At 38.0% G+C, this 21,688-nt stretch overlaps 1 protein-coding gene across 1 annotated transcript; it reads left to right on the forward strand.

Annotated features, from left to right (window-relative positions):
- The first annotated feature begins 3,175 nt into the window (after positions 1-3,175).
- LOC140233548 (cyclin-dependent kinase 10-like) lies at positions 3,176-14,405 on the forward strand. Its single transcript, XM_072313671.1, has 12 exons — positions 3,176-3,292; positions 5,006-5,202; positions 5,825-5,897; positions 6,510-6,581; positions 7,362-7,464; positions 8,119-8,321; positions 9,355-9,484; positions 10,321-10,444; positions 11,085-11,224; positions 11,753-11,805; positions 12,863-12,938; positions 13,828-14,405. Exons 2-12 carry the CDS (start codon positions 5,056-5,058, stop codon positions 13,898-13,900), a joined length of 1,194 nt encoding a protein of 397 aa, XP_072169772.1. The 5' UTR covers positions 3,176-3,292; positions 5,006-5,055; the 3' UTR covers positions 13,901-14,405.
- The last annotated feature ends 7,283 nt before the right edge of the window (positions 14,406-21,688 follow it).

Here is a 21,688-nt window from a genome sequence, read left to right on the forward strand (position 1 = left end):
GCCACTTGAACATGGGGATGAACCGCGCTTAAACTCTTGAATATCTAGGACCTATCAATATACAAAATTCAACTGTATATTATGTTAAGTTACAGTTCGTTATTCCGAAGGTTCGTTATTCCGAAGGTTCTTTAGTCCGAAGGTTCGTTTTTCCGAAGGTTCGATATTCCGAAGATTCGTTATTCCGAAGGTTCATTAATCCGAAAATGAAACAAAGCTCGTTATTCCGAAGGTTCGTTGGGGACCCTATTTCATTTCGGATCAACGAACCTTCGGAATAGCGAACCCTATTTCATTTTCGGATCAACGAACCTTCGGAATAGCGAACCCTATTTCATTTTCGGATTAACGACCGTTCGGAATAACGAACCTTCGGAATAACGCCACGAATGTTCGGATTACCGAACCCTTTTTCATTTTCGGATTAACGAACCTCTAGGTATAGGGAATTTGTGTGTTTCGGATTAACGAACCTTCGGAATAACGAACAGCACTCTTATGTTAATCTTGATACAGAAAGATATTCCCAAAATCTTTCACCATTGCACAATTGAATACACTTCATTTGGGACCTGGGGGTGTTTCATTGATTTAATCAGCGCTAACAAGTTGTCAGTCTCTGACAATTTCAGCAAAATCCTTGGTTTTGATTGGCTGAGATGCTCTGGTCACTGACTGTTACCATGGTGATTGTCAGAGACTGACAACTTGTCAGCGCTGACAACTTTCATGAAACGGTACCCTGAACACCTACCGCCATAATAAGTTATGGTACCAGTTATGGTTCCAACCATGATTTTTGTATGCCTCCGCCACGAAGTGTCGCCGGAGGCATTATGTTTTCGGGTTGTCCGTCCGTCCGTAATCAAGTTTGTGGACAGCATCACAAAAAAAAAGAGAAAAAAGTTTGAAGTATCCTAATGAAACTTGGCATGTACATGTACGAGTGAGCGAAGTTGTGCCTATCAACTGTTGGGTGCCCATGCTCAAGGCCAAAGGTCAAAGGTCAAGGTCAAATGCTCAAAATTGCACTATTTCCCCCATATCTATGCAATGCCTGAAGGTATTTTCTTGAAACTTAGTGTATACATGTAAAATCCCCAATAGCAAACCTAGTTCAAGCAAAGTGAACATTCAACACATTTGTGGTAAATCTGTGATTTTAATATATTGCCAATTATATGTGAAACTGTCATCACACAATGTGAAGACATTGTACTACAAACCTATCAGGAGAACCATGCGTCATGGCGGAGACATAGGCCTACCAGTCGCCATAGCAACATGTCTAGTTTTACATGCCACGGTATGAACTCAAGTAACCCGACAATCCACTTTGTCAGGTCCTAAGCTGTGGAATTCCTATTAACCACCTGCCTTGAAAGACAGCCACATTGAACAAGAAGCATAAATAGATATTTTCTTTCTTATAGGGGCCTATAAATCTGTTGTTGTACATATCATAGGCCGTTGCTACCCATTGAAAACCCAAAACAAGGTGGATTCAATTGATAATGTCAATAGCTCTATACTGATATTTTTTATCTTTCCCACTTCGACCTAATTTCAGAAGTCTTGTCCTTCTCCGTTTCTCCTTCCTGTCTATATTCACACACACCCCGTACTAAACTCTACATGCACACCCCATGACCAAGCCCCCACTCTGCCCAATTCTTACTCTAGACAATTTCTCAGTGTAGTATACCATTCAAACTCATGGATGTTCATTTCCGTGTACAGCCTATAGTTACGAAACATTGATTTTTATTCCCCCATCACTCCCTGTAGTTAAGGTAATTGGTGTTTTTTTTTCCCTCCAGAAAGCTTTGCGGTTGTCAAGGCGATCTTTTGTGAACAAAGCATTCATATAGAATTTGAATATATTGCAGAAACTGTCTCGACGCTTATTGTTGCTATATGCGATACGGTGGGTTGTATAACGAACACGGAAAAAGGAGCACACAATGTGGATACATATATGCTGGAGTAGGCATAGCTTCTCATCATGTCTGATTTTTATCTCTGATTGTACGACTTTTCTTTTCTCTTTATTGTTAACAATCAGAACACCTCGTAGAATTTTCCGAAGGGAGAATTAATACTGAGCAAACGAATGTACTCCAGGAAGCCGACGCCTTCGAGTGCATTTTGTCCACATTATTGTGTGCGTGCTTCTTTTTCCCTGCAACATGTAGCAACAAGCGCCGAGACGATAAACTGCATTTCCATAAACTTCGGCGATTGGAAGGATTCAATTGATGAGAAATGCAAATCGCTTTAGTAATCGTAAATATGCATATTACGTCTGACCAGGGAGGTGTTAGAAAAGGAGTGGAGTCTCTTAGCAATTTGTGCAAAAATATCTAGGTTTTACAGCATAAAAAATGAATGCTTAGCATTTCACGCACTGGCTTCGATGCTCCACGCTTCAAGCCGCTCTTCCATAGGGTTGGAGACCAAAGAAGAGGTTCTTGATTTTAACAAGTTTAAGCTGTATTTCAGAGGAAACATAATGTTGAAATTCTGTATAGAACTTGATGGTCTGGTGCGGAACAAATCCTTTAATTTGCTTCGTCAAGTTTTCTTCTCATGAATATACCCCAATGCAGGTCTGAAAAAAAAGAGGAATATTATAGAATATGGAAAAAATGCAGAAATTTTTGTTTATAACTTTTGATTTTATGTTGAAAATGATTTATAATATAGTTGTAAAGATGGGTTTTGATTATTATAATACGTGACAAGGGTGTGTCAGACCCAGGGGGTGCGGTGTGACAAGGGTGTGTCAGACCCAGGTGGTGCGGTGTGACAACAATAAATGAAATGAAACCCGGAAATGGCACCAGAAATATTTTTTGCGTCCCTTCCCCCCCCCCCCCCCCCCCCCCGGTAGAGAATTTCTTGATCCGCCCCTGTGGTGTGACAAGAGTGTTTCAGACCCAGGGGGTTGTGGTGTAACAAGAGTGTCGGAAGTGCCACCTGAATTTTTAGTTGCGCTCCCCCCCCCCCCCTTTTTCAAAATTCTTGGATCCACCCCTGTGATGTGACAAGAGTGTTAGCTAGCTGTAAGAGGTCTGTGGAGACCTCAGTGCTCCGCCGGTGACCGTCGAGATCGTGTACGAGTAGTCAGCAATTGAAGCCCGCCCTCTACGTACGCTTGCCGCGATCCACCGTAAATGCAAGATGGCAGCCTTCATGTAGAATTGTGTTAGTTCTGCTACGAGCTGGACTGTTATTCAGTTGCCACTATATCTGCAACCAATCCGCCTAGATATCCCATGTGACCCACCGTGTAAGTACTAATACATATGTATCACGAACACTAACGCTCAGGTAGAATAAACTACGAATTTTATTTTGTTCTTCTGTTGGTTAGGTCTATTTAGGAAATACACTTAGCAATGCTTAGCAGGTGTTAGCTAGGTAGGCTAACGACTAACGTGAATTAGTGCAGTGCTTGGCTTGTGCTGTCGCGACTTACACTTGTGTACAGCGACAGGGCTGTGTATAGTTAGTGCTCTCGTTAACCTTTTTACTGCGACCTGGTAATGGGGCTGCGGACTGTAGCATTCAGGATCATGACTGGGTAGTATCGCGGACAAATATCAGCTTAGAATCGAAAAATTTCTTCAATTTGAAGACTTGCCAGTGAAGTTAAGTATTGAAAACAGGGTTCGTGCAACGTTTGGTTCTGTCAATAGTCCCTTCTCTGTTCGAATTGATGACTTAAGTTTTAATGTGACTCGGTCGAGAGAAACCTGGGAGAGCTAACGTTACACTGAATTGACGGCCAGCGCATGCGCACACAGACATCTTATCCAGTCAATGGATTAGAAATTTGACAAGGCCTTGTGGCTGAAGATTGAGACTAGGTGTGTTCTAACTCGCCACACCGAGAACTGCGAGAAACGAGTGAATGCGAGACCGAGTGGCGCAGCCACAAGGCCTTTTGAAACCTGGGTTTTTTTCCCTACCGCCTCCCGACGAAGGCGAATATGAATCATTCATATATTCATGGACATGATCACTGATGATAGACGAGTCAGAGCACCGTTGGTATGCTAATGTTATGAGGCCGTGTCAACGCTGTGCTGGCAATGCAGGCAGCTACGGATGAGCGAGCCGCCGACATGCATACTTGGGCCCTATGCGTATTCATTAGATGCGACGGCGTGGTGAGCAATGCGGTCGCTGATTGGCCGCTACCCTATATAGGGTAGCAGAATCCGCGAGAAACAAGGCTCAAGATAAGAAATTCATGTCGGGTTTCAAAAGGCCTCGTGGCTGCGCCGCTCGGTTTCGCGTTCACCCGTTCTCTCCCAGTTAGTCTCTTTCACAGTCACGAGGCCTTGCCAATAAAAGGCTAGTTAACCCCGGCGCGGGGCGCTGTAATTAGTAACACGTTACGTCACTCGTGTTGGGGTCGCTGGTGCGGTTACTCTCGTGTATAAAGCCCGGCGAGGTGATCGCGAGATACTGTGCTCGAGCTATCGAGCTCTCTCATTAATGTGGACTATAGTATTAGAACCCTCCACCGTAATGGTGTAGTGTTGTAAAGTTCTAGATGGATTCTACCTGGTAGACATGGTCTACACTGTAGGCCGTAGAGGCACATCTTCGGACCTTCTGTGTTTGTTAATAGTGTCACATACGGTACACTAAATTTAATATTTTTTTTGGGGGGGGGGGGAGAAGAGGGGGGAAATCATGATAGAAACCACCTAACGGTTACAGCTTTATGGGATTCTATGGAGCCAGGCGCAGTCTCCACGGAACATATCAGTGACAGTATCACTAACAACAAGATACAGACCAATCTTTTGGTCAAAACGACAAGATGTTGTTACAAAATGTTGTGTAGCAAACACAAATATTGCAACCATGCCAACCAGATCACTATTATAATATGAACTGTTTGATATTTATTGCATGTACTCTTTTGCCCAGTGCAATAGTACCATAGCATTAGTATGACCAATAACTGCTTGGTTTCCATCAACTGAAGCGGTCATCTACTATCATTGGATGATCAGCTGAAACACTGCACACTGCAAGATGACTAGCCACGACAACCAATCATCCAGCAATCTAAGGCGGCAGTCCTCGGAGAACAGCATGTCTCCAACAAACCTGTCGGAAAAGGTGACACACCTGACCTCCATAGCAACCGGTCAGCAGATGAAGATTCCTGAGGAAGACAGAGTAAGGGAAAATTTACAGGGCCTATGTAGGTAATTTGTACAGAGTAGAACAGTGTAGATAATGATGATGATGTTGATGATGAAACAGCATTTATATAGCGCCGTTTATCTGTAGAAACATTCAAAGGCGCTCACCTCCCACAAAGTGTCACACATCATCCACAAAGTTGCTGGAAAAGATAAGTCTTCAGTTCAGACTTGGAAGGTATTGAGGCTGTAGATCATTGATTTACCTCTTATACACTTCTACATTTTACTGGATATTTCATGACTTGCCTCATTGAAACCTGTAGTTTGATTGACGTACAGTATACTTAAACTTAGTTGTTTAACCCGTTGAGGAAGAGTCCTGAGTATATTCGGGCAGGTGTGAGCTTTGTCATAATTAATCACCTACATTGTTTAGAAAGTGCCATGTAAACTGTATAACAACCTGTGTTCTGGATCTCTCAAGCTACTTGCAGATCAGATGTACAGTTTAGTATACATTCAAAGATAATGGAAAGATTTGAAGTTAGGATGATATATTTGTGAGGCTTCCTTTCTTGAGGTACAAGAATGATCTTTGGAAGTGGGAGCAAGTTGATAAGTTATAAAATGTTAATTTTTTATTTCTTCTCCAGCTTGGACTCTGCAGAAGTGTCTCTGAGTTTGAAAAGCTCAACAGAGTTGGTGAAGGGACCTATGGCATTGTGTGTGAGTACTATACATTCATCACATATTCCATGATGTGAATATTACTCCAGATTCATTTTAAGCAAGTAGCAAAAAATAAAAAAAGTATATTGTGAGGTTCATAAATGGAAAATACTGGACCTTAAATTTGCCTAGTTCTACTTGTGTGATGCTGTTTTGTTCTTGAACCAGTGTACAACTGTACATGCAAACATGACATACAGGTTGTACATGAGGTTGCCATATAAATGTCAGTCAAACTGTTTGTCATGTCCTAGTGAATACATGTCTACAGTAAGAAATATGTCGTCGCTGGGGCGACAAGACCTCGTATCTCAAAAATGTCAAATGTTCAGGAGAGCCAAAAAACATGGCGGCCAAAGCACTATACTGAATGGGATAGCCGTTCCTTTGACATGCCGTGGTGGCTTCATTTTTGGGGTAAGACAGCTGGGATTTGGACAGGACATCACTTAACCGATTATTTGACCACTAATGCAAAAAAGTCATTTTCACCAAAATTTGAGATACAACGTCTTGTCACCCCAGCGACGATGTGCCTGTCACTCATGTGCGAAAGACGTGCCAGTTGTTTGCTGTGAGTTACAAACTTTGCAATGTTTCTCTTTGCAGATCGTGCTCGTGACATGAAGAGCAAGGAGATTGTTGCCCTCAAAAAAGTGAGGATGGAAAAAGAAAAGGATGGTAAGACATTTCTTAATGAGAAAGTTGGCATGCATTATCATGTGTCTTTCAGGCTGTTATTATCCACTTCATACTTATTCAAACTGAATAGAATCTAATTTTTGTCATTAATGAGTTTATTAAAAATGGTAGAATTTGTTGAAATAATTGATAAACATTGTAACTCTTATCCTAGAAAGAAAATATGGTGTGTTTTTGAATCAAATGCAAGTGTTAGTATCAAAGGACATTATCTGTAGAAGTGACTGTGCTATCTGTTTTTAAAAGAAGAATTGATATGTACAAAAGATATGTGGTCTTTTATTTAACATGAGGATTTATCTGCTCTAGCAATCTCATTCCTGAGGTAGTATTGAATACGCAAACAGTAAGACAGAAGATATCTGACATAAATTGCATATAATCATTAGGCGTTTTCACATCAGCCCGATAAAAATCCAAGCTCGAGATATTTTTTGCGGTCGCAAATTAGAGCGCTATTTCTTTTCCTATTCACATCAGCCCGAACATTATCAAGTAGTGCGCTAGTTCGCATTAATTATCCTGCTATTTCGGAAATTTCCCGAGTTGGACTCGAGAAATTTTCTCGATCAAAAAGCGCGCTGATTTGTATTCACATTATCAAATAGCGCGCTATTTCGTGATCGGGTTAATTTCCCAAGTCAGAAAATAGTGCGCTATTTCGAAACATCGGGCTGATGTGAAAACGCCTAATGTGGCAGGTTAGAGTCATACTGCTGATGACACACATGTTTAACCTTTGACCCTCATTGCGTGCAGGTCTGCCCATAAGCAGTTTGAGGGAGATTCATCTTCTCATCAACGTGCGACACGAGAACGTTGTGGAGCTGAGGGAAGTGGTAGTGGGACAACATCTAGACAGGTCAGTGACCTCATGTGAAAAATTGAAGTGGCATTTGAGACCAGAGTTTTCAGTGAATCATATTTGGGATTTTTTCTCCTCAACTTCATTGTTTTGTTTGTTTTTTTTGGTCCTTTCTACCTTGTATCTCCTCTTCCCATTCATCTAGGATATTATTTATCTCAAACAAGTTTAAATATAGGTGCAGCGTTGTCCTTGCTCAGACAAATGCCAAAAATAGCGCACAAAATATCACATAGAATAACGCATTAAAAAAAATGCCAGCTTATATAATTATAAGAGTTCCTGTAGAATTATCTCAAAGGAAAAAAGAAAATAGAATGAAGCAATAAATTGTGGAAAGCAAGATCATCAGCTAAAAGCTAGATGGGTGCAAGATGCTAAAGACCCATGTGCTTGTTTGCCTGGGGCAACTGAAATTCTTTGCAAGTAAAATAGATGGGCTACTCCCCATGAAATGTATAGGACACTTGTCCAATAACCCATTTAGGCAAGTGAGGGTTTTTTTTTTTTAAGTGTCCTGAGGTGTAACTCTTCAAACCTTTTCAGACAGTACCCTTCTGATTCTCAGTAGACAATGTTTTGATGTGTTTTCTGCATCAAAATAGCTGAAATTCACAGTGATTTCATTTCTTTCCCCAAAAAATAATGTAGCATCTTCCTGGTGATGCAGTACTGTGAGCAGGACCTGGCCAGTCTCCTAGACAATATGCCTTCACCTTTCACCGAGGCTCAGGTCAAGTGTCTCACCCTCCAGATGCTGCGAGGACTGCGCTATCTCCATGACAACTTCATCATCCACCGTGATCTCAAGGTCTCCAACCTCCTCCTCACGGATAAGGGGTGCATGAAGATTGGTGAGTCTAAGTGGGGTTTGATGGGATGCAACAGATATCGAGAGAGATTTCATGAAGGATTTTTGTTAGATATTTTTATTGACAAATTTGCTTTCAGCTAATCAGAAGCAAGGATTTCAGTAGCTTTTCATAGTTTGTCAGAAAAAAAAAAAATCTGATAAAACACTTCATCAAATAGTAGTTGGTTTGATTGAGTACTGTAGACTGATTTTTGTCTGCACAGCAATATGGTGTGTTTTACCTCAGTATTGACATTTACTTTATGTTGCAGTTAGATGTCTATATTATATATTTTTATGCCCATGTCAGGGAGGAATATTATAATGTTGAGATACAGGAGGCTTTGTCACCTTATAGTGAAGAATGACAAATGAAATGGGTTGTGGTCAGGTCGACAGATTGAGTGGATTCTTACCATTTTTTAGTATTTTATTGTATTTTGTCTGTGATCCAAAATTAAAAAGAAACATTACATAATGCATTGAGTAACTTCACTCAAACATGGCTGACTTGTGATAATCTTGTTTATTTGTGAGTTCATTATCATGTCTCTGATGTCTAGTACAGGGGACCGTTTCATGAAAGTTGTCAGCCCCGACAAGTTGTCAGTCTCTGACAATCACCATGGTAACTGTCAGTGACCAGAGCTTCTCAGCCAATCAAATCCACAGATTTTGCTGAAATTGTCAGAGACTCACAACTTGTCAGCGCTGACTAAATTGATGAAACACCCAGCTCATTTCACTAGGAAATAGTTATCAGAAAAGATGTGATTTTATGTGTGTTTTGTCTGACATTGTTTCCTTGGTTATATTCCCTTTTCTATGGCACAGAGAGGATGTGATGAAGTATGTGTATCATCACTTCACCTAAATTTATTAAATAAAAAAGGAAAACATTGAAAGAAATCATGCAATAGAAATAACACCATTATGCATTTTGCTATTATTGTTTATTTATTCATTCCTACTTGTTATATTGGCATACTTTCCAACTGTATATCATACTTTTGTCTGTAATTTTTCTCATATAGCGGATTTTGGTCTTGCACGAAAGTATGGTCTCCCAGTGCGACCTATGACCCCAAAGGTGGTGACCTTATGGTACAGGGCACCAGAGCTCTTGCTTGGTTCACCAGAACAAACAACAGCCATCGACATGTGGTAAGGAAATGAGCCAGGTAGTCTATCCTGTGTTATACTCATACATTGACAGTGTTCACTCATTGATTAAAATTTTATTTGTGGTCATTCATTCAAATTGTTGGATAAAAAAAAAAAGGCAATTGCCACAAAGATAATGTTGTGGGTAGGAGAAGTAAACAGCCAAATGATTTATATATTTGAAGTGAAAAGCTGTTGACATAAAAAGGTTTTGATAATTATACTGTAGACCATGTTATTTCATGTTCCACACTAGCTGAACACTGCAGCTCAGTGGAACAGTTTTCTGCAGCATTGCAAACATTCAGATAATTGTCTCTGTACAGGAAATTTCTAGAACTGACCCAGCTGCTCCAGACCAATGCAGACTTCAAACAACAGATTTCAAGTATGATGTGCATGTAGATAGCTTGCATTGCATCATATGTGGTAGCTCAGAAAAGAGCTGTTGGTATTCTTCACTTCTGATGATGGACAGTCAGTTTGTCAAAACGATTGAGCCCCATAAGTGTTCTGCACAGTCCTTCAGAGACCTCGCATAAGAAAGAATACCTCAGCAGTCCTCTTCAGAACTGTGAAATGCCTGATGAGCTTCAATCTACATCATACCATCTCAAACTAACATATGAACTATTTGAAGACTACATTGAATTTACATACACACACACACAAAAAGAAGTCTCTGACAGGTGTAACCACTACTTTGTGTAACTTTGTGTACTTTGTGTGACCACTACTTAAAGGTTTGTGCTTGTGGTGTTGTTTTAGTAGTTGTTTGAAATGTGTTATGTATAACCTGTTTTTTGGTTTGTTTGTTTTTTTCTATGCAACTCCAGGGCAGCAGGGTGCATTATGGGTGAACTCTTGGCCAATAAACCCCTCATGCCTGGAACATCAGAGCTCCATCAGATCAACTACATCATCGACCTCCTAGGGACGCCCAACGACAGCATCTGGCCAGTATGCACACCTTTTCTCAGTGCATATGTACTATTTTAGTGTTGATAGATACATATATAGGTTGGTGGGTAGAGCAGATAGGAATAGATATAGAAATATAGCCATTTGTAAATTCTGTTATATACTGTCAAAATCATTTTAGCATATGATAATAATAATATGAAAAATTTAGATAGCACTTATGACCAAAATTTATCTAAGCGCTTTACACTTAACAAGATAAACAAACATATGAATCAACTACAAGTACAAATAATCCAATAAATTGTACATATTTCATTGCTATTGTTCTCCAAATAAGTGGGTTTTGAGTTTCTTTTTGAAACTGTAAATGGAGGTAGAGTAGGGAGGTTGTTCCAGAAAAGGGAAGCACAAACGGAGAAAGTGCGATCATCATAACAGTTGTGGATGCGAGCATATGTTTGTATTTGTTCAAGATTATATCACCTGTTCAAATTTTGACTTGACTTTACTCACATTACATTAATTTCAACTTCGATCACCCTTCCCTTTCCTTTTCGTTCAGGAAAAAACCAATTATTCATTTTTTTTTAATGTATCAAACTACAAAATAGTCAAACAGGTACACAACTGTGATTTTATGTATGTGAGGATGTGTGTATCTGTGTTCCATCATCAGGGATTCTCAGAGCTGCCGCTGCTCCAGAACTTCACCCTCAAGAAGCAGCCATACAATAACCTCAAAGCCAAGCTACAGTGGCTGTCTCAGGCTGGCCTTCGTCTGCTCAACTTCCTTTTCATGTACAACCCGAAGAAAAGGTCTGCACACACCAAGGGATACTGAGAGTCATATTTGATAAGAAGGGTTCATTGGTTATTCTAATGTGACATAACCTTGGTCCACTTTTTTTTTAATTGAAAACCTAAGTGTCGACAATTCAATGTAATTCTTGTATAGTTAGTAATGAAAACAATATTTCAGTTAATACTCTTGGCATAAGTAGCTGTGAATTTGAAGGGGTGATAATTTCCTGTAGAGACTGAAGCATCTACAAAAGAAAAGGTATATTTTCCATGGGTTAGCACATTTCCTTTTAATGTCCACATTTTTTATAGTTAAAAACTTAGTAAAGTAAACAACACTTCTAGAGACAAGTGTTCATATATCAAATTAGTTAACATTTGCTGCTTCAATCGTGCATGAAATTGAATGAGTATGCATTTATGTGGGTTTCTCAGAATTCTTCACCTTCGGAGTCTGTAGCTCAAGAGGTGTATGTACTTGGAATAATCCCTGCAATGAATATTTCTTTTCTTTTTCTTTGTTGCTGTTGTTTTGATCTGCAGAGCCACAGCTGAGGAGAGCTTGCAGAGCTCTTACTTCAAGGAGCAACCGCTTCGTAAGTTTGCCTTCTCTTCTTATCATGTGAACCTGCCTTAGTATTGAGGGAAGATATATTACCTTCTGCCATTGAAGCATATCTCTGTGTGCGCTACATGATATTTGGCAGAAATGTTAATCTGGACTTCTCTTACTCATGGACAGAGCTTAGAAAAGCGTCACAAAGAGATTACTCAAAGAAGGAAGAAAACATTAGACTGAGGTAGGACGGTGACAGACGGCCTAATTCTGAAATTTCCTGGACACCTGTAATAGGCAATTGAAGCAAGGAGAAGTCTTTGCAGCTATGATATTCTGTGCTTTGAGTATACGTATGATATTGATTTGTATGTGTAGTGCTACTATCAGGAACACTCATCTGGGGGGCATTTCATGAAGCGTTTTGTCAGATATTTCGTCTGACAATCTGTTAAAAGCTATCGAAATCCTTGCATCTGATTGGCTGAGAGCAAATTTGTCCGACGAAGTTGTTGGACAAAATGCTTTATGAAATGCCCCCCTGTTCTTCACCTTATTGTGCTTTTAAATTAATACATGAATAAACAGAATTTTGTCGTGCTCTGTTATTAGTTCCAGGGTAAACAGCCCTGCTTAAACCCAGATGGTGTTCATGTTTGTAATAATCTCTCATGTTTTAAGGTGACTTCTTTTTCTTTCCTTAGAGTTCTTGTTTCCCTTTTACGGGAAAAAGTTAGATTATATTTTAGAATTTTTTTTTTTTTAAGATAGTGTTTGCGGTGCTGTAAAACCAAAAGATTGCATACTTTTACATATGAGAAGATCATGTTTATTTTGAACATTCTGATTCACACTGGAGATTTGGTTCAAATTTTCACAGGTTGAATTCACACATGCATGCATGCGTGCATGCAACTATGGACCAGTTACTATGATAATTTCTTGTGTAACCATTGTATACGGTGCTATCTCTGAAGACAGTAAGTAGGATTAGCATGGCTCTTCCACTCGGCTTCAGATAAACCATATGAACTAACTAGATTTTTTTTTTTTTTATCTGTATGTATCTGATTATCTCATATCTCTTCTGCTTACAGCCTGTGATAAGGAACTAATGCCAACGTTCCCTCAGCACCGTAACAAGAGGAAGTCAGCCACTCGACCAGAGCACAGGTAGGTTTATATCCATTTTATCTCTATTACTCTGCCTTTGTCAATTTCAAGTCTGTCTGTCTATTTGTTTTTTCTCAAACTGTCTATACTATTTAACTTTGATAGTATAGTGTGTGTATATATTGTCAGCTGAAAACCAGAAGGGTGCTCTCAGGTTCAAAGGTTTGAATGTGAATAAAAGTGAAATAATCAATTTTCATAAATTAAAAAGTTTATTTAAACAAAATGGGATAGATTCATAAGCATTGTTCCAAATGTTGTGTAAAATAGCTCCCTTGTGGTTTTGATTTTTAACATTTTACTAAAAGTGAAAATAATTTAGAATTTACACCATCGTGTAGAGGAGATCAAGCTCTACGATCCTCAAATTGAGATAACAGCCTTCTGGTTCTCAGTTGATGATATGTGCATATCATTATATAGAGCACATGAAAGTGTAAGAAGACTTTGAATAATGCACTTGTCTATCTAAGATATAGTTTTTATAGACATGGTTTTCATTATTTTTGCATCAAAAGTATCATAGCACATTGTATCTATTGAAACTTGACACTCTCCATGGAGCTTTGTCTAATTATTTTTGTTTTTGATAAACAAGGAATGTTACTGAGCTTCCTTCCACCCCCTGCAAATGATAATTTACAAACATATTGTTCAGCAGCTTTTTGCTAAACATATTGTTTAGTGTAAAAGGGAATTGATCAAATGCAGTTACCCAGACTACATTGAATCCTCTGTGCTTTGATTACTCCTTTATCTTTTGAATTCAAAATGCATCCCAAAACTACAGATCTCCAGAATACACACATATGAGGGAAGGAATTGGTTTCAGATGTGATATGTACACATTCTAATTGTGTTTGAATTTTCTCTCTATTTTCCTCTGTAGGCCTGCACCTTATGGCAAGAATGAGTTTGGATTGGCCTTTGGGTCTAGTGATTCCAAAAAGAGCAAGAGATGATAGTGGCCCATGAAACCTTTGCTCAATAACACTGTGTTGGGCTGGAACATCTGAACTCACCATTCCACAAGGAGTCGCTACACTCCATTTCCAGATGGCTTCTAATCTTTGGTGGAGATTTGAGGTGTTTGATACTGTGGGACTTGTAGGTTTCAAATGTTTGTCCTTACACCTGCTGTGAACATGCTGGAAGGGGATCAATGCCAGATGAAAGGAGTTCGGGTTCCACATAAGGGCTCTCCAATAAGGACCATGAAATTCATTTATTGTAATTCATGATCCCATAATCTAGATGTCAAGGTCGCATTATTTGAAAAGTTAACCTGTGCTGAGTTCCCACCTCCAGTCAAACTTTTTTCAATTTTGACACGGCCACTCTTCACATCTGATGGTAAGAGAGCTGCTCCCCCAAGGGATTCCACTTCTAGAGATTTTGCATTTCATACCATTTTCCTTTTGTACAAGAGGCAGTGGGAAGGTAGATTTCTCTTGATTTTGCAATGAGGTGAAGGTGAAGGACACTGACCAGAAATGTTTAAAAATGCATCAAACTGACTGCCTGCATGTTTAAACTGCTACAAAGTCCAGTAGGATGTTTGATGTGGCATACTTTACCCCAGAGTACCGTCAAACCCTGGGTTACAGCATTGTGTAGTGCCATCGCATGTTTGTTAGATGTACACATTAGTCTTGTGGTGACTGTATTTTAGCAATTGCGATAACTATCCCAATGCAAATTCAGCACTGTTATGATGTGTTCAATGTAATTACAATAATAATAATAATGTCAATGCCTCTTTTTTGCAATCATTGAGGGAATTATATGGCAAGGTTGGGCCACATTGTTTGATCTGTGCAAGAAGTGGTATGAAATTCCTGATCTGTTCATACAGATGTATGATTGATTATAATGGCAAAAAAAAAAAAAAGCTTGCCAAAGTTACATAGTTTAAGGGAATGCAAAAGAAGTGCGCACACTTTTACTATAGCCTTGCTGTATTACATGAAAAAAATTGACACTTCTATTCTTTTGATTCTATTTTTGATAATGAACAGAATGTAATGCACTAAAAATTGTTTTCCCCCATTCCCCCCCCCCCCAAGGGAAAAAAAAAAATCATTTCAGAAAATCATGGACTTCCATTTGGTACCCCAGGGTATATTATTTGGAAGGTACTTACATATAGGTCCGAATTCACAAAGATGCTAAAATTGAAACCATGGTTTAAACCATGGTTTCTTCTGTGTAAATAGGATTGATAGATTGTGTACTCCAACAGACGTCCAGTACCAAACACGCATTGATACGAGCATGTCAAAGGTACGCCTATTTCACACGTATTTTAGACCATGGTCCAAGTTCAAATCACCTTCTTGAATTTGGGCCATAGAGTCTATAACCGGAGGGCCAAACCCCAAAAAGTCGCTTACTTAACGAGTGAGTTGCACTCTCTCTACAAACTAAGTAGACCATGCTTATTTTCAAGTTTTTATTGTAACAAACAACATTCCACTGGTCTACCTCAAAAAATTTGTTGCGAAAGCCTCCAAATCCAAGATGGCGTCAAAGATGGCCGCCATATTTACTGAATTTGTTATTTGAAAGATAGAATTTGATTGAAACATCAGATTTCAACAAATTTGATGTCACGTGAAAAAGAATAAAATTTTCTACAAGTTGATACCATTTTTGTGGGTTATTGTGATAATTGGATTGAGATTTTAAGGAAAAAACACTTATTTTTGGATATTTTTCTGAAAAAGGAAAATCATGAAAATGCTTGATTCAGCATAAATCAAAGAAAGACGGAAGGATTATCTTGAAACGTTTCAAGAATTTTGTTTGACATATAATTAATATTTGAAGAAAATTAGGGGTCAGTACCGTTTTCGGTTCAGGAGTTATAATGTCTCAAACTTGAAAACTCACTATGTAAAAATGGCCACTTTAGTTGTGACAAGACCCTGTTGGTCGTAAAAAAGCCTGCGCACGCCAAGACTACTACACGCACTACTGCCAGTGGCGCTTGTAGCAGTGCCAGTGGTGCATATAGTAGTCTTAGCAAACGCAGACTTTTTCTTTGACAAACAAGGGTTTGTGCCTGCAAACTAACTTTTCATACCAAGTGGTAGCTCAGGTGACGCTGATTGCTATTATTTCAAAGTAGATTGTTCTGAAGCAGATGAGATGAAGCAAAAAATATCTTTCAAATAGAGGTAGAAGCTTGAAACAACCTTGCTATAGAAAGTTCAAAACAAAATTTGGATCAATCACTCAAAAAATTCAAGATTGCAGGCCATCAAAGCTGACATAGTGTATTGCGCCAAAGTAAATGGATCATTTCGATTTTGATACAATTTTGTCTGTTTTGCTGTCTATTTGTATGGTTTTTGTATATTCTGAACATTTCAATGCCATTTCAAACCATCTTAGGTTTTTGTGGAGACATTTTTCAGAATGCACCATGAATATTTCTCTAGAAAGTTAAAAAAATAAAATGAAAAATGTTTATGAAAACCATGCAGAAATTAACATCTTTCCCATATAATCAATATTGGGAGAAAATTAGAGGTAAGTATTGTATTTGGTTCAGGAGTTATAATGTCTCACACTTGAAATCCCATTTTACATAATATGTTATTTACACGCATCTGTTCCCAAAGACGTCACAGCGGGTCAAATCCAAGATCGTGCTTACTTTTCGAGTTCCACTCTCTCTATAAACAAGACCATACATAATATTAAGCATACTAAGCAATGTTCCGTAAGTACACCTCAGTAGATGTGTTGCAAAGTACAGATGCGGTCCAACAGGGCCGCCATTTTATTGAAATTAACAATTCAAAGATAAAATTTGATAGAGACATTGGATTGCAACAAATTTGATGTCATATGAAGGAGAGTATAACTTTCGAAAAGTTGATACCATTTTAGCTGTGTATTTTGATGAATTTGGGGGGGGGTTGTTTGCTTCTCTTTTTTTTTGGGGGGGGATCCATATTTTTATATTGTTTTGAAAAAAAGGAGGAAATGTTAAAATGCATGATTTAGTATTTATCAAAGAAGAACTGAAGAATTATTTTGAAACCTGCGATTGAAATTGAGATTTACTGAGATTGAGACATAATTCATATTTCTGGAATTACAGGCAATATCATACACTGTTGACAAGTTAACATCTAAAGCTTGAAAAAAAATATATTTATGCATCATAAATTTTGCTTACAATGTGTTTACATGATCACATGTAATACTGTAATGGTCTAGTGACTTGCAAGTACCTGCAAACGAATTTTTCATGCCAAGTGGTAGGTGACGCTGGTCGCTATTACCAGGGAGGTGAGAGGAAGTCTTTTGTCTCACCTCCCTGCTATTACTGTAGCATTCTATCATAGTAGATTGTTCTGAGGCAGATAAGATTGAACAGAAAGTATTTTCCAAAAAGATATTGGAGCTTAAAATTTGGCGCAAATTTTGCCAATGTGTAATATTTAGCGATAAAAATAGTATCCACACAAAATTCAAGATGGTGGTAATTAATCTAGGTTGTCGTTCAAGGCATTATTTACCATTGTGCACGTAAAACGAAAACCCAGCTTTACTTAATTCCTCAAACTAGTTCTAAACTGTGAGTTAGGGATTAATGTACAAACTTAAATCAGTATAATTAATGCTAAATATTGTTGTTAGATATACTAAATAGATATGATAAGAATGTTTTTTTTTTATGTCAACAGTTATCATGGTTATGGTTTCTTGAAAAGCAATGGTGATATCTCCGTATGTTTTAGGCTTTATTATATATTTTTTTTTACATGGTAGAATGTTTTGTATAATACAACTAACCTACACATATAAATCGAATGTGATATCTCTCCCAATGGTAAACAATACCTTTAGTGTGTTGCGTCAAAGTTAAATCTCAACTTATAACTTATGATTTGATATGTTTTTTAATCTTCTTATATTGCTGTCTATTACATGTTTCTATACATCCGAACGATATTGTACTAGTGTAAACCATTATTGAGGGTCTTTTTTTGGGGGGGGGGTGGGGGTGGGGGGTTGGAGCTCATTCCTGCGTTTGGGTAAGGCCCAATCTTTGATAAAAAAAGAAATGCTTCTGTATCGAAGATATGCTTTTTTACTTGCATGTTACTCTGCTGTTGTAGAAACGTGAATGATGATGATTTATGTGTAATAATGTCTGATCCGTAGATGTACTTGAAAGCCCTTCTGATCCGAACCCCCCCCAAAAAAAAAAAAAAATCCAACAAGGCGGCAATTTCTCAACTATGCTCTTAAATGTGTTGTGCGAAATTACTTTTCAGTATATTGTTCGAATAAAATTGTCCAAATTGATTATTCGTGCTGTATATTCACATTTACAAATAAGCATGCTGAAAAATGAACATTTTCACTCAAAAGTCACTCCAATTTCAATCTAAATTCACCGTTTTCTGTTATTCACTCCTCACATCAGAAGTAAAAACTTCCACTCGATTTTTTTTCTTTTTCGGAGAGTAGAATATCACTGGTTTAAAAAATGTGTCCATAAAAACTTAAGACGGTTTAAGATAGCACAACATACAAATTTGTATCAAAAACGAAATAATACATTCAATTTGGCGCAATACACTAGGTCAACTTTGATGGCTGTCATCTTGATTTTTTGTTTTTTTTTTTTGAGCGGTTGATTTAAATTCTGTCTTAAACTATCTATAACAAGATTGGTGCCAAGTTTCAAGCTACATGTACTACCTCTATTTGATTTTTTTTGCTTCATCTCATCTGCTTCAGAACAATCTACTTTGAAATAATAGCGATCAGTATCACCTGAGCTACCACTTTGTATGAAAAGTTAGTTTGCAGGCACAAACCCTTGTCTGTCAAAGAAAAAGTCTGCATTTGTTAAGACTACTACACGCACCACTGGCACTGCTGCAAGCGGCAGTGCCAGTGGTGCGTGTAGTAGTCTTGGCGTGCGCAGACTTTTTTACGAACAACAAGGTGTTGGTCACAACTAAAGTGGCCATTTTTACATAGTGAGTTTTCAAGTTTGAGACATTATAGCTCCTGAACCGAAAACGGTACTGACCCCTAATTTTCTCCAAATATTAATTATATGTCAAACAAAATTCTTGAAACGTTTCAAGATATTCCTTCCGTTTTTCTTTGATTTATGCTGGATCAAGCATTTTCATGATTTTCCTTTTTTCAGAAAAATATCAAAAAATGAGTGTTTTTTCCTTAAAATCTCAATCCAATTATCACAATAACCCACAAAAATTGTATCAACTTGTAGAAAATTTTATTCTTTTTCACGTGACATCAAATTTGTTGAAATCTGATGTTTCAATCAAATTCTATCTTTCAAATAACAAATTCAGTAAATATGGCGGCCATCTTTGACGCCATCTTGGATTTGGAGGCTTTCGCAACAAATTTTTTGAGGTAGACCAGTGGAATGTTGTTTGTTACAATAAAAACTTGACAATAAGCATGGTCTACTTAGTTTGTAGAGAGAGTGCAACTCGACCTCTGTTTTTAGCTTTTGGCCCCCCGGTTACTATGAGAGAATTCATATTCATACAGTGGCATCCTTAAAAAAAAAATAGATATTTATTTCTCACTAGACAAGCATGTAAGAAGTTAACTTCTCTATGTATACAATTTTTGGAGTTTATAGAGAGAGTGGAACTCGAAAAGTAAGCACGATCTTGGATTTGACCCGCTGTGACGTCTTTGGGAACAGATGCGTGTAAATAACATATTATGTAAAATGGGATTTCAAGTGTGAGACATTATAACTCCTGAACCAAGTACAATACTTACCTCTAATTTTCTCCCAATATTGATTATATGGGAAAGATGTTAATTTCTGCATGGTTTTCATAAACATTTTTCATTTTATTTTTTTAACTTTCTAGAGAAATATTCATGGTGCATTCTGAAAAATGTCTCCACAAAAACCTAAGATGGTTTGAAATGGCATTGAAATGTTCAGAATATACAAAAACCATACAAATAGACAGCAAAACAGACAAAATTGTATCAAAATCGAAATGATCCATTTACTTTGGCGCAATACACTATGTCAGCTTTGATGGCCTGCAATCTTGAATTTTTTGAGTGATTGATCCAAATTTTGTTTTGAACTTTCTATAGCAAGGTTGTTTCAAGCTTCTACCTCTATTTGAAAGATATTTTTTGCTTCATCTCATCTGCTTCAGAACAATCTACTTTGAAATAATAGCAATCAGCGTCACCTGAGCTACCACTTGGTATGAAAAGTTAGTTTGCAGGCACAAACCCTTGTTTGTCAAAGAAAAAGTCTGCGTTTGCTAAGACTACTATATGCACCACTGGCACTGCTACAAGCGCCACTGGCAGTAGTGCGTGTAGTAGTCTTGGCGTGCGCAGGCTTTTTTACGACCAACAGGGTCTTGTCACAACTAAAGTGGCCATTTTTACATAGTGAGTTTTCAAGTTTGAGACATTATAACTCCTGAACTGAAAACGGTACTGACCCCTAATTTTCTTCAAATATTAATTATATGTCAAACAAAATTCTTGAAACGTTTCAAGATAATCCTTCCGTCTTTCTTTGATTTATGCTGAATCAAGCATTTTCATGATTTTCCTTTTTCAGAAAAATATCCAGAAATAAGTGTTTTTTCCTTAAAATCTCAATCCAATTATCACAATAACCCACAAAAATGGTATCAACTTGTAGAAAATTTTATTCTTTTTCACGTGACATCAAATTTGTTGAAATCTGATGTTTCAATCAAATTCTATCTTTCAAATAACAAATTCAGTAAATATGGCGGCCATCTTTGACGCCATCTTGGATTTGGAGGCTTTCGCAACAAATTTTTTGAGGTAGACCAGTGGAATGTTGTTTGTTACAATAAAAACTTGACAATAAGCATGGTCTACTTAGTTTGTAGAGAGAGTGCAACTCGACCTCTGTTTTTAGCTTTTGGCCCCCCGGTTACTATGAGAGAATTCATATTCATACAGTGGCATCCTTAAAAAAAAAAATAGATATTTATTTCTCACTAGACAAGCATGTAAGAAGTTAACTTCTCTATGTATACAATTTTTGGAGTGGAGTTGGTTGACAGAAATAAAATTATGGACCTTAAGCAAGACTCTTGTAGTTGTCATTGCTCAGTAAAACTCTGTCAGAATAAATACAGCCTTGTGAACATGCAGTGGCCTCTGTAACTGTCATTTATAGCAGTTTTTTTATATGAAGTGCATTTGTTGATAGTTAGTGTCAAAACATGCTGGATTTTTTTCCTCTCGCTTTTATTTTGTATTGTTTGTTTTTGTTTTTTGTTTTTAAGGGGGTGTAGCTCTGGCTTGTTACCAATACCCTACACTACGGTTGTAGGATTAGTCTGCACTAACCAATTTGAACGGAATACTGGAGGTACATGGTGAAATCTCATTGCCTTACTAGACTAGTGCTACTTAAAGGTAGGGCTGATTTTGAAATAATTCCTGTATTCAATTGTATGGAATTATTGATGTATGTACAATGAACTGTGAACATTGAGGGGATGAGTAGCCTTTTGCAAAGGCAGTTCGCTATAATTTCAGCACACGCTCGCAGAGAGCAATGGACTCTCACACAGTGCGCGACCGGCGAGCTGCGTGCACGCGAGTCCACCGCCCGCCGTATCCAAGTCCATTGTGAGCCGCCTTTGCAAAAGGCTAGGTAAAGAATTGATGGAAACCCAATGTCAGTATAAAAGGCCCAAGAGTAAATATTCAAT

Source organism: Diadema setosum, chromosome 9 (genome assembly GCF_964275005.1).
Source record: "Diadema setosum chromosome 9, eeDiaSeto1, whole genome shotgun sequence".
NCBI lineage: Eukaryota > Metazoa > Echinodermata > Echinoidea > Diadematoida > Diadematidae > Diadema > Diadema setosum.

Bases quoted from the DNA above. Each gene is read 5' to 3' on its own strand.
- LOC140233548 (XM_072313671.1), top strand. From the start codon at position 5,056: ATGACTAGCCACGACAACCAATCATCCAGCAATCTAAGGCGGCAGTCC. The intron at 5,203-5,824 runs GTAAGGGAAAAT...TTTCTTCTCCAG, and splicing joins AGATTCCTGAGGAAGACAGA to CTTGGACTCTGCAGAAGTGT. The intron at 9,485-10,320 runs GTAAGGAAATGA...ATGCAACTCCAG, and splicing joins ACAACAGCCATCGACATGTG to GGCAGCAGGGTGCATTATGG.